This window comes from Ochotona princeps, chromosome 5 (assembly GCF_030435755.1).
Source record: "Ochotona princeps isolate mOchPri1 chromosome 5, mOchPri1.hap1, whole genome shotgun sequence".
Classification (NCBI taxonomy): Eukaryota; Metazoa; Chordata; class Mammalia; order Lagomorpha; family Ochotonidae; genus Ochotona; species Ochotona princeps.
The window spans coordinates 60,726,069-60,741,625 of NC_080836.1; the positions used below are offsets into that span (position 1 = coordinate 60,726,069).

The 15,557-nt window shown below is 36.4% G+C and overlaps 1 protein-coding gene across 3 annotated transcripts in view; it reads left to right on the forward strand.

The window, feature by feature from the left end:
• The window catches only part of ITPRID2 (ITPR interacting domain containing 2), a 32,561-nt gene extending 18,496 nt beyond the window's left edge, over nucleotides 1–14,065 (forward strand). The window contains exons 10-19 of one of the 3 annotated variants that reach the window (XR_009245472.1): nucleotides 1,116–1,204; nucleotides 2,471–3,673; nucleotides 5,894–5,971; nucleotides 6,050–6,177; nucleotides 6,587–6,737; nucleotides 7,596–7,661; nucleotides 8,433–8,894; nucleotides 10,270–10,378; nucleotides 12,031–12,147; nucleotides 13,350–14,065. Coding sequence is in view for 2 of the 3 variants with exons in the window: in XM_058664693.1 (XP_058520676.1) it covers nucleotides 1,116–1,204; nucleotides 2,471–3,673; nucleotides 5,894–5,971; nucleotides 6,050–6,177; nucleotides 6,587–6,737; nucleotides 7,596–7,661; nucleotides 8,433–8,894; nucleotides 12,031–12,135 (2,282 nt within the window). In the remaining variant the exon portion in view is untranslated. Of the gene's footprint in view, nucleotides 1–1,115; nucleotides 1,205–2,470; nucleotides 3,674–5,893; nucleotides 5,972–6,049; nucleotides 6,178–6,586; nucleotides 6,738–7,595; nucleotides 7,662–8,432; nucleotides 8,895–10,269; nucleotides 10,379–12,030; nucleotides 12,148–13,344 lie in introns of all 3 variants that reach the window. The other 2 variants (XM_058664693.1, XM_004576998.3) reach the window with 2 other exon arrangements.
• The last annotated feature ends 1,492 nt before the right edge of the window (nucleotides 14,066–15,557 follow it).

The following is a 15,557-nucleotide window of genomic DNA, read 5'->3' on the forward strand; positions in this document are numbered from 1 at the left end:
GTAATTACATTGATAACTGCTATAATATAAGGTGTTAACCATTTGTTAATTATTATAATGCCAAATTAGTCTGGTAGCAGTTTATTACAATTGAGTTAGTAAGTTGGTTCATTGCAATTTAACAGCCTTTTCAGTGTGCCTGTATTTGTTAAAGATGTGAAGTAATTTCTTATATTTTATTGTACAATTTTGATGATATCAAACAATGCTACAGAATTACTCCAGGCTTTTAAAGCAAAAAATTATTCCATGAAATCCAATGCAATAGTGATATCTTTTTTTTTTTTTAAATCAAAGGTTAGGCTTACATTATTTGATTTGGATTTCACTCAGTCGTCTGATTCTTTTTTTCTGTGGTTAAAATCTTACATGAATATGGATTTGGTAAACACTGTGATTAGCATTTTGCTTTTGAAGTGTTGTGCAGTGTTGGAGTCTCGTGACGCAGCTGCCCTAGTAAATGTACTGTAGTATCAGTGGAACGTGATTATTCTTCCTGTGCTGAGTTGGCCAATTGAACTTACTTAGAACCTTAATTTTTTTTTTTACGTTATACTAGTAGGGATAGAATGCTGAGGAAGAAAAATGAGCAGAAAAGTGTTATAAGACTTAACAGTATCTTATGTACTACTTGGACCTATTTGAAATAATTGTTTCATAACTTCAAAATGTTTGCATCGTTTCACCCATTAGAGACATTCAAATATTCTTGAATTTGAGGTTGTTTCATTGGCCTTAGTTGCATTCGTAATTTCTTACTAGGAAAATAAAGAACTTTTAATCTATATATTTAAATTGATAACTATCTCCTAAATAATTTTACATATTTACATAATGAAACGGTTTATTTTTGGACTTCTGTTTTTATTAGCAGCAAATTTTATTTCAGCTAGTTATTCTGTAAGGAAAAGGCATCAACTGGATTTGCCAAAGTACATTAATAACTTTTAGCAATTGATCACTGAGGGTTTTTCATAGAAGAGCTGATTCAGTTGTACATTAGTAATGCATACTTTTCTAAGACAGTCAGTGTTGTGTGTCTTTTACCTGTAATAATTTTACCCTCACTGAAGTTTCATTCCGAGGTTTTGTGTGGCTGCTTTTTTTATTCATAGATCAACTGTTACGGACTGCAAGTCAGCATTCTGATAGCAGTGGTTTTGCTGAAGATTCTGCAGACTGCCTCTCACTGAATCATCTTCAGGTATGATTTTTCTATACAAGCACTACGGCTAATTCTTCATTTGTAGGTGAATTTTATAAATCGTGGCTATATATCTCAAGACTGTGTCACATTTAATTTTCAAGCATTGGACTAAAAAAATTAGGTTTCATTAATTCTTTGCTTCTGAGTATTGAAACAAAAGCACATAAAGTTTTGAACCACTGTGGTTTTTTTTTTATCACTAACTTGTGTAGTGTTTTTTTTTCTTATTGTTGAATAATCATAGTGTTTCAGGATTTAAAAATTATTTTGTTAATGTAATAACTGACATTCAATGTATATCTGATGCTTCAAGAAAATTATGCTTTTGTGCTAGACTGCGTTATAAAACCCAGGAAACCTTTTCATCATCAAGGAACAAAATAGTTATATGAGGAGTACACAGAGCACAGAATTTTTTTTTTAATAAACCAGCTTTAAAGAAAATTGGAATGAGAGAAAAACCTCAAAGAGCCTTTAGGAAGCTAACATTTTAGAGGTAAATAGACAAGAGGTACTAGATAAGGAGACTGCGAGCAGAGCATCATCACGTGGATAGATAAGCCAGGAAGTGGAATTGAGACTTGGAGAAAAGCAAGTCATGACCATGAAAAATGATGAGGTAGTGGCCATCACAAGGCTGGGACTGGGGAGTGAGTGAATGAGGAAGTGAATGAAGCAAGAGGGTGTTGAGGAATAAAGGAATGGTAATGAGGAGGAGATAGAAATCTTCACCATATTTTTAAAATGCTTATGGTAACTTAAGTGTAAGGGACTTTTTTTGGTCTTATTAGCAAGAGTCTTAGTAAAGTTGTGTTGCAAGGCCAGGAACAGTAAGTCAGGGAGGGTTTGATAGAAAGAAATCTGGAAGCTAGAGAAATAGCTTTGTTCCTTAAAAGGATGCAAGCAGAAACACAGATTGGAGGGATTGACTTTGAAAGAGGGACACAATTTCCTTTCCGAACGAGAGAAGGACTGATTGACTGGGAGAGAGATGCAGATGCCGATAGGTGCGACAGAAAAAAATGTTTTGTTCATTTTATCTTTGAATTTGTTTGAAATAGTGTAAGATCTGAAATACTTTCTGTGAAATAATGGGAACAAAGAAAGTTAGGAGCAGCCCCAGAGCCACCCAGGTGGGGGTGGGGATGACATTGGGGAAGTGGGAGACCATCAAGGTCTTAGAAGCATTGCATCTGTTTGGCATTTAACTAATGAAATGCCCTACTTGTATTCTTTATCCTTTCACTTGTTTTCCTTGCACAGGTTCATGAGTCTTTGCAAGCCATGGGGAGTAGTGCTGATAGCTGCGACAGTGAGACAACTGTCACGTCACTTGGTGAAGAACTTGTTACACCAACAGCACAAGATCAACCTTATTTTAATGAGTCAGAGGAGGAGTCTCACATCCCTCTTCAGAAAGGAAGAGTGAAGACCACAGCAGTAGCTGACCAAAGACAATCAGATAGCCAGGATTTGGCTCAGCTTGAGACTGTTGAGGATACGGGAAAGAAACAGCCCTCTTGCAATCCAGATCACATCCCTGAAACTGAGGGGGATTTGCCTGCAGAGCAGACAGTGGAGCCATGGAAGGAAGCCAGTGCTGAAAGTGATGTGGATAAAAGCAGTGAATGTGAATTTGCCCAGTACACCACACATCATATTCTGAAATCACTGGCGTCTATTGAAGCTGCCACATCCAGTGACATGAGTTCAGAGAACAAGACGAGACCTCTCTCCTCTGTGGAAAGAGTCAATACAGCTTTGCAAAGAGCTCAAATGAAGGTTTGCAGTCTGTCTAATCAAAGGGTAGGGCGTAGTCTGATAAAATCAAAGGATCTGTTAAAACAGAAGTACTTATTTGCAAAAGCTGGCTATCCTCTGAGGCGGTCTCAGTCTTTACCGACCACCTTACTGAGCCCAGTTAGGGTTGTGTCCTCTGTTAATGTCCGGTTATCTCCAGGAAAAGAGACAAGATGCAGTCCACCTTCCTTCACCTATAAATATACACCTGAAGATGAGCAGGACTTGGAAACAGGAGCTGTTGAGCACGAGAGTCAGTCTTTAGTTAAATCCACTATTTTCATCTCTCCATCATGTACAAAGAAAGAAGAATCATCGCATAGTGAGATGAACCGGCTGGAGGAATGCCATCCTAGAAGGACTGCTGCTGGCTTACACTTATCTCCAGCACCCATCTCTCAGTCTACCTGCTCCCTTCACTCTGTCCACTCAGAGTGGCAGGAAAGGTCCCTGTGTGAGCACATGAGAACTCTAAGCACTCATAGTGTTCCCAACATCTCAGGTGCCACCTGTAGTGCCTTCACTTCCCCTTTCGGGTGTCCTTACGCACACAGACATGCCACCTACCCTTACCGAACATGCTCTGTGAATCCTCCTTCTGCTATTGAAATGCAGCTGCGAAGAGTGTTACATGATATTAGGAACTCACTGCAGAATCTTTCCCAGGTATGAGAAAAAGTGTATGTTTATCAACTTTGGGCTGTCATTGTTCTGGGCACTTCTGAAGTCACGGAGGTGTTGAAAAACCCATGTGTCAGGAAGGAGCTCAGCTTTTTTGTCTTACATCTCTGAACTTCATCTGTCCCTGCCCTCCTCCTGTAATCTTCCCTTTTGCCTCATGGGATAGGCCCTACCTGTTCATAGCCTCCCTTGCTAGAGGAAGGATCTTGCACAATAGGTGCCCTTTCCTTTTCAGCCTGTGCTCTGCTGACTTTGTCTTAATCTGGAGACTTTGTCAAGTCATTCCTATTGTTATAGTCTTCCAAGTCCTTTCTCTCTTTTGCTCTGCCATTTCTATGTGCTGACCACCTCTTCCTTTTCTAAGTTTTCTTCCCATTGGCATTGGTGGCTCCATGTTCTCCTGATTCTGCTCATAGCTTTCTAAGCTTTCCCCTGCACCCGCTGACCTCTGATGCTGGTCTGATGGCACAGAATTAGTCTACCGCCACTGGGCTCAAGGAATGAAACTACTCCAAAGAAGAAAAAAAAAGCAGGTAAAGTGTGAACTTGAGTAAAAAAGATCTGTGTATCTTATCACTTGGAATGTTCTCTTTCTTAAATTTGTCAGTAGACTAAAAGTGATTTTTTTTAAGCCACTTGTGGCCAGTTGGGGAGTGAAGCAGTGGACAGAAGATCTTTCTGTCTCTCCTCTGTTGATCTGACTTTCCAATGAAAACAAATCTTAAAAAAAAATTGGGGAATCCTGGGATGCATGCAATCCCCTCTTATCATGAAATAGTGGACAGGAAACCAGCTTGCAAGTTGAACAGTGAAGTTGTTAACTTTCTAAGTTATAGTAAGATAAACGGTTAAATATAGGTTTTATCCTCATGACAGTGCTTTCATAATGGTTTGTCTAACCAAAACTGTGGGTGTTTCTTCCCCCTTACAAAACATGGTTGTCTGTGACTGAGATAGTCTTTTAGCTATAATTATGTGAAGCTGGGGATTTCCAGGCCCCTGCCCACCTGCACCCTCATGGTACACCCTGCTTTCTAGGCCAGGTTACACTTCTGCTGCAGCTGTTGTGTCTTCCTGTTGGATTTCCCATCAGTACTCAGCTAATTAATCACCCACCCCAAGAGACAGATGTTGTTCATTAACTGGCCTCCAGTGTGCTCTGCTTATACTGGACAGCATGCCAGGGTGACCATAGTTGTACCATCTTCTGTTTCTGCACCTGCCACTTTGTTTTAAACATGGAATGCCCACCCCTTCTGTCTTTCCATGATTGAGTCATTGTTAAGTCTCAGTCCAGTTGTCACTACTTTTGGGAAAGCTTCCCTGGTTGAATCTGTATGTGTTTCCAGCATAACAATCCTCCCAGTCTACACATTGTAACGTCTGAACTTTTTTTGCACTGTTACAACACTTGGAGATTGAAAATGTCTTTTATCATCACTGTCTGAAATAGAGCAGAAGCTCAAATACCCACCAGGTACTGTGATGGCTACCTGTTCTTTCTAGCCAAGTAACCAGTCACTATATTCTCATAAGGACTTTGGCAGCTGATCCTTCATTTTTGAATTTGATTTTTCTTTTCTGATTTCACATGGCAAGAATAGGCCTGTGCAACAGATAAGAACTAAAATGTTCCTTTTGCCCCTCTCATTTGAAGCTGATTAGTTACACTTGATACATCTTGGAATGATAGGTGGGAGCAGTGCAGACTGATTTCTTTGGTCCTTTTTTATAGTGTGAAGGACTTTTTTTTTTTTAAAGATTTATTCATTTTATTACAGCCAGATACACACAGAGGAGGAGAGACAGAGAGGAAGATCTTCCGTCCGATGTTTCACTCCCCAAGTGAGCCGCAACGGGCCGGTGCGCGCCAATCCGAAGCCGGGAACCTGGAACCTCTTCCGGGTCTTCCACGCGGGTGCAGTGTCCCAATGCATTGGGCCGTCCTCGACTGCTTTCCCAGGCCACAAGCATGGAGCTGGATGGGAAGTGGAGCTGCCGTGATTAGAACCGGGGCCCATATGGGATCCCGGGGCTTTCAAGGCGAGGACTTCAGCCGCTAGGCCACTGCGCCGGGCCCATGGACTTTTTTTTAAAACTCAAAAAAATACTTAAGCCCTAAGTTCTCTCTTTTCAAAGTCTTAGGTAATTTGGAAGTAGTTTCTTAATCATAGGTTTTAATCCTATTTTCAACTTTTTTTGAAGTATCCTATGATGAGAGGACCTGATTTTGCTGCTGCTCCATACAGTACTCCAAAATCATCTGTTCTACCTCTTTATGAAGTAAGTGCTTATTTAAATCATTGTAGTATAGATTAATCTGCATTCTTGGAAACATAATTTATGCATATTGTGTTTTAGAATACTTTGCAGGAGCTCCAAGTGATGAGGCGGAGCCTGAATTTGTTTAGAACACAAATGATGGATTTAGAATTGGCAATGCTCCGTCAGCAATCAATGGTTTATCATCACATGACTGAGGAGGAAAGGTAAGAGTTCTTTTTGTCCTCACAGTTCAAAACCTTGGTCATTTCAGGAAGAATTTTCAACTTGACAGCTTTTAAAACTTGAGTTTTGTTTCTGTTGCATTGTACTGTCTGTTTTGTCAACCGGTGTAGATTAAATGAAGCAAACAATGTTTTCCTAAGTAAACTTCTTTAATGTTTAAAGAAAATGTCTGTTGTTACTTGGTGGCTGATTTTTTAGTGTTTGGTATGTTTATGGTTGGGAGCAGAGAAGGAAAGACCAGTTGTTTTAGTGGTTAACCTATTAGAGTGACTGTAATCATGTATAGAGTGGAATTTCAGCACCTTTGTTCACTGATAGTGTTTCTCAAAAGAGTTAAGTGGAATCCCAAAGCTGCTTTCCCAAACTCTGTGCCTCCCCCTGCACTACTAGGTATGAGGTTGAGCAGCTGCAAAGTTTGAGAAATTCAGTCCGAATGGAACTTCAGGAGCTGGAGCTGCAGCTGGAGGAGCGCCTGCTGGGTCTGGACGAGCAGCTGCGTGTGGTGCGCCTGGCTTCCCCCTTTCGCTCCTCAGCACTTGTGGTGTGTATGCCTGCCACCTCGTTGTAATTGCTGTGTATAACTGTAGGGCATATTCCATAGCCTGGTCTTGTCTTTCTTCCTTTTAAATAAGTAATTGTTACGTTAAGTACTTTTTTCTCTTTGAAATCCTTTTCATTCATGTTTTTCAAGGAATCGAGTGAGATGTTGACTAAAAACATGCTTATAGCCAACAGTATAAAAACAAACATTACTTGTCTTTGTTTTGTACCATCTTTCATTGTAATAGTACTTCTCATGAAATTTGAACTTCTGTGTTCTGTTTTTGTCAGTATTTTTGCAGCTGTGTAATATGTAGCTTTGAAATATTGAAATCGTGACTTTTTCTTTTTATTACTTCAAAACAGTGATTTTGTAAGAAAACATAATAGTATATGCCTATACGTGTATGAGGGTACTTCAGAAAGTTAATGGAACAGGATGTTTTTTGCTGTTAAAAAAAACACATGCAAATTTTTTATAATATTCATGTTCCATGAACTATTTGAAGACTCCTTGATATATTTTTATGATATAAATAATAAGGAAAAACGAGCTTGATGTTCTCACACAAATGTGTTTTGTATAGGGTAAGAATCTTCTGTTACATTAATGAATGTATTTTTCTGTGGTTTTGATCCATCACTGTGATTAATGTTTGTTGATAATAGCAGAGAACCAGACATCTGTGCATCTTAGGTGTCACCTTCAATCATAGCAATATATTTTGCAGGAAGCCATAACAGTTGAAGGTGACAGAAAGGGATACATCAGAACAATAATTGGCCATTAAAGTTTACCATAAAGTGCATAACCCTTGAAAAATTATAACTGTACAGGTGTTGCTATTATTTTTTTCAGGGAATGTGTGGCAGTAGAAGTGCCGACAACTTGTCATGTCCTTCTCCATTGAATGTAATGGAACCAGTAAGCCTTTCTCTTTTTCAGTAACTGGGGAAGGGGGTGCTATATCATCTCGCTTTTGTCTGTTGCTTTTTCCAGTGGCTGAGAGCATATTATGTTATAGGTACAAAGGATGATTAGACATATGTTATAGGTACAAAGGATAATTAGATATTTGAATTGATGGGGATTATTACAATCCTAAAGCCTGTTGCCATCTTAGGTCACTGGAGAGCCAGCTTAATTACATGGTAATGCATCTTTAATTCGCTACAGGGGGTAATGCATCACTTCGCAGCCCTTGGCTGAGATTAAGTGTAGGAGATAATGTATCTCAAAAAGCGTTTAGTTTATATTTCAGTGCAAATGTGTTTTCACGATCTAATTCCAGATCCTTTAGGAAACTGGATCTGAAACAAAACTACTTTTTTAAGCAAAAAAAGTCTGATTTTTAGACAAATTGGTTCATTTAGGTGCAAAAACATTGAGTATTTTGTTTCTCACGAGATACTTTTCTTTATAAGTAATTTCGGCCACCTTCTGCTAACTCATGAAATCTTCTCCCTTATGTAATCTAGTTATCTATTTTATTGTGTATTTTATTGTGTAAGTACATTATGAAATTATATCAGCTATGGTCTTTCACAGAAAAACAAGTTACTCGATTGATAGAATTGTACAAGTTACACATTTTTCACAATCACCATAGTTAAAATATTAACCTTCATAATTACCAAGCTTAATTTCAGGATAGAAGAGTAATTGGTTTTTGTTTTTTTATTTTTTTATCTCTAGGTCACTGAGCTGATCAGAGAACAGTCATACCTGAAGTCTGAATTGGACATGGGGCTTGGAGAAATGGGATTTGAAATTCCTCCTGGAGAAAGCTCAGAATCTGTTTTCTCCCAAGCAACATCAGAGTCATCCTCCGTGTGTTCTGGTCCTTCTCATGCTAACAGAAGAACTGCAGCACCTCCCAGTGACTCAGTAGGCAGACCTAAAACTCAGTTAGTGGCAAGAAAGAAAGTATTCCGAGCGTCAGTGGCCATAACACCCACTGCGCCTTCTAGAACAGGCTCTGTGCAGACTCCTCCAGATCTAGAAAGTTCAGAGGAAGTTGGAGCAGCTGATGAAGCCTCAGAAGTTGTTGGAATTAAGTCTGAAGTAGAAGGGCAGGGACCACTCCCATCAATGCCAGCTGCTGAGGAAATGCATAAAAATGTTGAGCAAGATGAGTTGCAGCAAGTTATACGAGAGGTGGGTAAAAATCTATGCTTAATTCTTTTATTCTAAGATAGCTGTAGGAGGAAGTTTATTTGAATTTATTATTTATAAGATACTCTTTTGATTCATTGTATTCAGTAATTTGTTGAGTGCTTTTAAATTAGCTTCCCCATTGATCCAGCTCATGTCTGTTGAGACATGTTTGTATTTTTGCACATTCCATACTTCAGTGTGAAGTAATTGTGATTGTGCAAAAGAAGTATGTAGGATTCACAGTAGGTGAACACATTAAAATCTCTTTGAATTTCTCATTCACACATTTGTAAAAATCAAAGTTTAAAATTTAAATCTGATCCAAGGATGAACTTTCTGTTTTTTGTTTTTATTCTAACAAGTATAATAATTTTGATCTGTTTGATTTGTAGGGTGGAAAAATATGGAGATTATATGAATTGTTTGAAAATTGAAATCCAGTATGGAAACAGAGTTTGCTGTGAATGATAGTAGTCTGAAAATTTGAATCTTTAACCCTAATGCTAGGTTACCAAAGAAACTGAAAAACTTAATTAATCACTTTAGATCAAAACTCTGGTTCTTTGACCAATAGAACACAGCAGCAGAAGAGGCATTTTTCATTACTCTGCCTTGAATGTAGAGAATTAGTCAATCTTATTTCTAAGAATATCACCATAAATATGAAAGATTTTATAGTTTCCAAACATTCAATCTCACATGCCAGGTAAATGTTTGGAGAATTTTTCAGAATCTCTTTCTAAACCTATTAATTACAAACTAATCAGTTCAGAATTTGGCATGGCTTGGAGAAAAGTGGTCTTAACATTTACTCTCTGGCCATCTATATGAAGATTCTTACCAAGCTACATAGACCAAATAAAAGGAATGTTGATGTACGTAAGAAAACTAACTCTTTTGAAGTACTTTGAAAGATGAGTATAATTTTATTTTTTAAGCTTTATTTATGTTTTTGAAAGGGTGGCAGAGAAAGAGATACTGAGGGAGAGAAAAAGAGAGAAATCTTCCATCAGCTAGATATTCCCCATTTTCTTGCAGTAGTTAGTGCGAAGCCAGGTTAAATGCAGGATGCAAGGTCTCCATTCAAGTCGCCCCTTTGGCATAAGCCAGAAGCAACTTAGCTAAGACATCTGCCACAGACGTGTCAGTAGGAAGCTGTGTTACAAACACACCATTGCTGGGATTTGGATCCGACATTCTGAAAGGAGATGCAGGCATCTCATCACATTACCTGGCTCTTGGTTATAATTTTTAAAAATAATTTGTGATAATATTGTCATAGTGCAGTTTAAAAATTAAGATTTTAATTCATCCTCATTTCAAATTGGTAATGTTTTTATCTAAATACATATAGTACTGAATTCCATATTTTCAGCTGTCAAGAAAATTCAATTCTGTCATCTCAGTAAATTGTGAATCCTTATCATGAACAAAGCCACCATTCAGAAAAGCAGGATTTAATTTTGTGTTGAGCAGTTTTGCAGGTGAGAGTTAACCATGTCTGGCAGACACATTCAGGGAAGTTTTCTTTCTGCACTCATGGGTGCACGAAAACAATGATGTCTGTCAGGCCTTTGTTTACATCATTGCACCATAAGAGAGGTTGTTAGAGTGATTTCAGTACTTGCAAGGTACAAATACTTATTTGGGAAGAACATTGAAAGCCCTTTTTAGACAAATATTTAATATACTCATTCAGTAACTAAACTTTGGTCATTTTCTAGAAAGTCCTTTTCTGTGCAGATATGTTGCCATACTTAAAAGTACATTCTCTATAGAGTCATCTGACACATATGTGATCAGTGATTTGAGACTGTTTATACAGTCTCAAATGTACATGAGAATAAGTTAAATATTTCTTAATTGAATTAATGAACATGTCTCACAGCAGCAAATTCAACAAAATTAAATATCAAAAAGTAAACATAGATTGCTTCATGTTTAGAAAGTTCTTTGCTTATGGAAGCTCCTGGGCTTGGTTCATGCATGTCAGAAACTTCAGTACAGTTCATCTGACATGTTTTCAACGTGGATGATTTTGGTGAAAACACAGCTTGGCTTTTGAAGGGTCACTGATACAATGGGCTTCCAAGCAGCAGCTCCTCAGTAGATCATGTTATGTAATGTGTTACCCCACCCTTCATATTCGCAGTCAGTCTGTATTTCCAGTGAACATTCCTTTATTAATCTCAAGTGTCTGTCTTTGGCCTGGATTGCTCTTCAGATGATCTTACCATCCGTCACAGTAAAGCTTTCTCACTTCTAAACCATCCAGTGTCTCTGTGACCTGTGAGACTTTAGAACTAATTTATTTGTCCGTGCGTTTATTATTTACTAAATTATTAACGATGTTTTGTCCCTTTTAGTGGTAGTCTGAATGTAGTCATTTGTTTATCTACTTTCTCTTCCTGTTACTGTCTGATATAGTCTTACTCTTAGGTTCTCATGATCTCTTTTCAATTCATTCAGACATTTGTTAGACCCTTACTTTATGTTGGGATGCATTGATAAATCAGAACCAGTTCCTTCCCTGAAGTCACCCGCAGTACACTTGCTTTTTACCCTCACCCTCCTAGTTGATTTCATTCTACCTCCGAGAAAAATTGTCCTGTATGTAAGGCTCATCTCCATTCTCCTCTCATCCAAGATGCTCTTGGCTGCAGTCTCACTTCTCCACTATCATCTAAAAATGTATGTCTTCTGGTATTGGTATAAATAAGTAAATATGCCTGTATTTGATTTTGCCACTACTGAGTGTTTTTGTTTTAGCAACAAGAGCACTTTGTGATTGCCTTACAGAGGTAGACATGAATAAAAACAAATAAACCTAATATTTAACTTAGTCCTTCCAAATTATTTCTTGCCATGAAATGAGTTACAAGCCATATTTTCCAGTCTTCTCAATTTTAGAATTTATAGTATTGTCAGCTAATTTATTCTATACTCAGACCTCAGTCTCACTTGGGTCTGCAGGTAGATGGACCCAAGTCCCAACTACTACTTCGTATTGTAGAGAGGTTGTGGTTTTGTTTATAGACTGGCTGATTGCAGAAATTAAATGCTATCCATGTGTTTTTGAAAACAGAAAAATGGATTACAGTCCTGTTGTTACAATTCTTTTTGTTTTCCACTCTAGATTAAAGACTCTATTGTTGGAGAAATAAGACGAGAAATTGTAAGTGGACTTTTGGCAGCAGTATCTTCCAGTAAAGCATCGAATTCTAAACAAGATAGCCATTAAGTGGAATGACAGGTAAATTCTTATGAATTTCTTTGTTTAACCAAATACAAATTGTACTTGGTTTTTAATTGTGTGTTATCTTAATAGACAGGTCTATCTAAATAAGTTCTTATTTCTAAAATATATGTATGTTATCCTATAATATGAAAACCTAAACAGGGCTAGGATATAAACAAATAAATACTTTTAGAGCTTACTGATGTATAATTTTATTTGAAAGACATTATTATGGTAAATACTGAAATTTGAATTTCAAATTAATTATAATGATATTTCAGATATATAGTTTACAGAATAAGATAATCAGGAATTCTGATTTTCTTTCCTAATTATTTCTGTGTTTTAAAGAAGCATGTTACACAGATGCAATTCTTATCACAACCTATGTAAATTTATGTTTTGCTTATTAAAATGAATTATCACTATTTTATCTCATAACCCTGATATATTCTATAAATTATATACATATAGTAATACTTGGTAAATACAAAAAGGAATAATGTACTTCAGTATAATAATCTTGCTTAGAACCAAAAGCATCCATTCAACAAAGTATGAACAGCAAAAATATTTTCAGACTATGATGTAATTTCAGCTATAGAAAATGAGGTAAATATTTTGATAAATTATGACATAAAACAACTCATAGTACTTGTTTTTGAAGCCATTGATAAAAGAACCCAATCTCAGGACAATAAATAGGTATCACAGGAAGATTATGCTTATTTGTGTATAAATTTAAATAAAATTCTAACATCCCTTTTAAAAATTCTTCTTATAATAATGTTTACTTGAGTAAAAAGAACATTTTTAAGATTTGATTATTGTTAGTAGCCCTCATCTGTATTCTTGAAGAACAGTTTTTCTATTTTCTGCTTGTTAAAATATTTGCTTAATGAAGGGTTAGGCTTGTGGTTAGAGAGACAATTAAAAATATGTCTTTGCTTAAAAACTAGAAGAAAATAAGAATAAGGGACAGGGTACAGTGGAAACTATCATTATACTCTTATAGCAGTATATGTGAAAAGCAAAAAGAATAATTTCAAAGATTAATGGGGAAAAGGAGGGGAGCTTCAGGGAGGGAGGCACAGAGGCACATAATGTTTGTCTTAGGATTGTGTCTGTGGAATGCAGTTAGTCAGTTCTGTTAACAAAAAGAATTTTAATAGTGTTTGAAAGATAATTGATGGTGGTTTTTTTCTTTTTGAGGTTAGCATGGACCCTGTTAGCCGTCTTGGAGCTGTCAATGATGTACACTGTGGAGAAATAACTTGGGCTTCAGAAGATACTTGCTGCTGAGCAGGGCTGCTCTAGACAACATACCATGTTTATTTTCTCTACATATTCTTTAAAAGCATACATAGACGCTTAGGCACTTTGCTAATGTTCCTTTCATAAACTCTCAAAAGTAGTTCAAAAAGCCTAATATTTATTTGTATGTCATCATTTTCCCAGTTGATCCCGTAGGTAGAATTAATTATGAAACTTGAAGACTTCCAGACTTAACACACTTATATATAACATATTTCTTCAGACTAGCTTCTTAAAACACTGACCTCTATGAGGTATGTACTGTGCAATAACTGATTCATTTTTTGAGAGCTTGAAGCAACCAATGATTTTTTTCCCTCCACTGCTGTTAGTCTTTGTCACTTCCAAGAAGAAAAACTGTTCTGTTGTAAAAATTACTCTGAATTCTTGAGGAGGTTACTAATAGCAGTAGGATAGAATGATATGAGGGTTACCTGTAACTACTTACGTTCTTACACTGTAAGCCTTGTTGCTTTATCCAATACTAATGTAATTTTATTATAGCTTACAAAGTATTTTCCTTCTGGAAAAATGTGCCTTATATTAAACACTATGTACTTTTTGCATTGTCCAGACTTCTTTATTATAAGATGTTTCTTCTTGTGTCCTTTAGATTAAATCATAGAATCCCGTAAAAATAATTGGGTCTGTGACTTGAATGGTTAGAATTGAATAAGCTGGTTTTGCTTTGGTCAAAATGGAAGTCATTTAGATTTGTTCTCCTTCTACATAAATGGTTTTAATTCAAGTTTAACCAATGAAAACTTTTTTTTTTTTAAAGGAAAGTGGTTTTCTATTTGGTTTTGTATGTGTTAAATAAATGTATAAAATAACTAAATATTATTGGAATTATTCTTTTAGCATTTATAATTTTCAGCTGTTGTTTGTGTGTGAAACTTTAATCAAAAGTGGTTGAGGTGTTAACAGTGTTCTTTGAAAGAATATCTAAAAGGTTTATAAATGTTTGAAATACCACTCAAAGGCTGATTTCTAAAAAAAAAAAAATTAAAACAATAAAGTATTTATTTTGCCTAAGATGTTGTTTCTTTTCTTGAACTGTAGCATGAAGAATTTGGGATTAGATTTAATGTTGAACAAACTGGACAACACTGTAGGTTGAATCAGGTTGGTCCTAGAGAGGCTTCCATCATGCATTCAAACACTGTTGTTCAGATGAGACCACCCTGGAGAGGACATGTTTTGATGTTTGTTGGGTTAGTCTAGTTCTGTGATCATAATGGTTACCACTTGAGGGCAAATACACTAAAAAAAAAAAAACAAAAACTAAACTAAAATGAACAGATAGTAAAATGTCTTTTATTCTTCTGTTCAAATTATTCTTTTTAACTAGTTGATTCTAATAGTAGTGATGATACATACAAGTCAGACCTCTCTATTAATTAAGTTCAGGCATCAACAATTTATTCAGTTTTGTGGCCACTTTTGGCTAATATATGACTATGCAAAATAACCAGAATTTTATTACCAAAATTAAAAATAGAGTAGTTGCAATGACTGAATGAGTGAACCAATAGAGCAATCACTTATTAGTATACAAATGAAATAAAATGAACCTTGGCACTGTGAAAGTTTTATTTTTCCTCATCCATTTTGAACCCTTGTGTGCATAATCAATATTTCAAAGCTGTTACAGGCAAACCAGCATGTAGAATGAAGAATGGTCTAAAGATTAGATTGGAAAGCATAGCATTTCTTAATTTATATGCAAGTTTAAAAGTATCCACTTAAAAAGAGTAATAAGAATTTAAGAAAGTATAACCTGGGTCACAGAAGTCTATCAAAGAGATTTGGTTTGAGCAAAATCCTAAAGACTGGAAACTAGAGTGCATGGGTTAAATAAGTAGAGAAGAATCTTTAAAAAGCTACCCAAAAGGCAAATGAGCTTCAGTTACCCTGCAAATGATGAAACGTGTTTTCAGAAATGCGAGTTCTCCGTCCCTAGCTTGTATATAATGTGCTGAGATCCTGGACAAAGGTATAGAGGAAGAAAAAAAAAGTCTAAATTGCTGATCTTGAAATTTGGAGTCCCTATAAGTGATTTGGGAGTCACTATGAATGTGAATTGGCAAAAATGGAAAGTTTCTCAAACT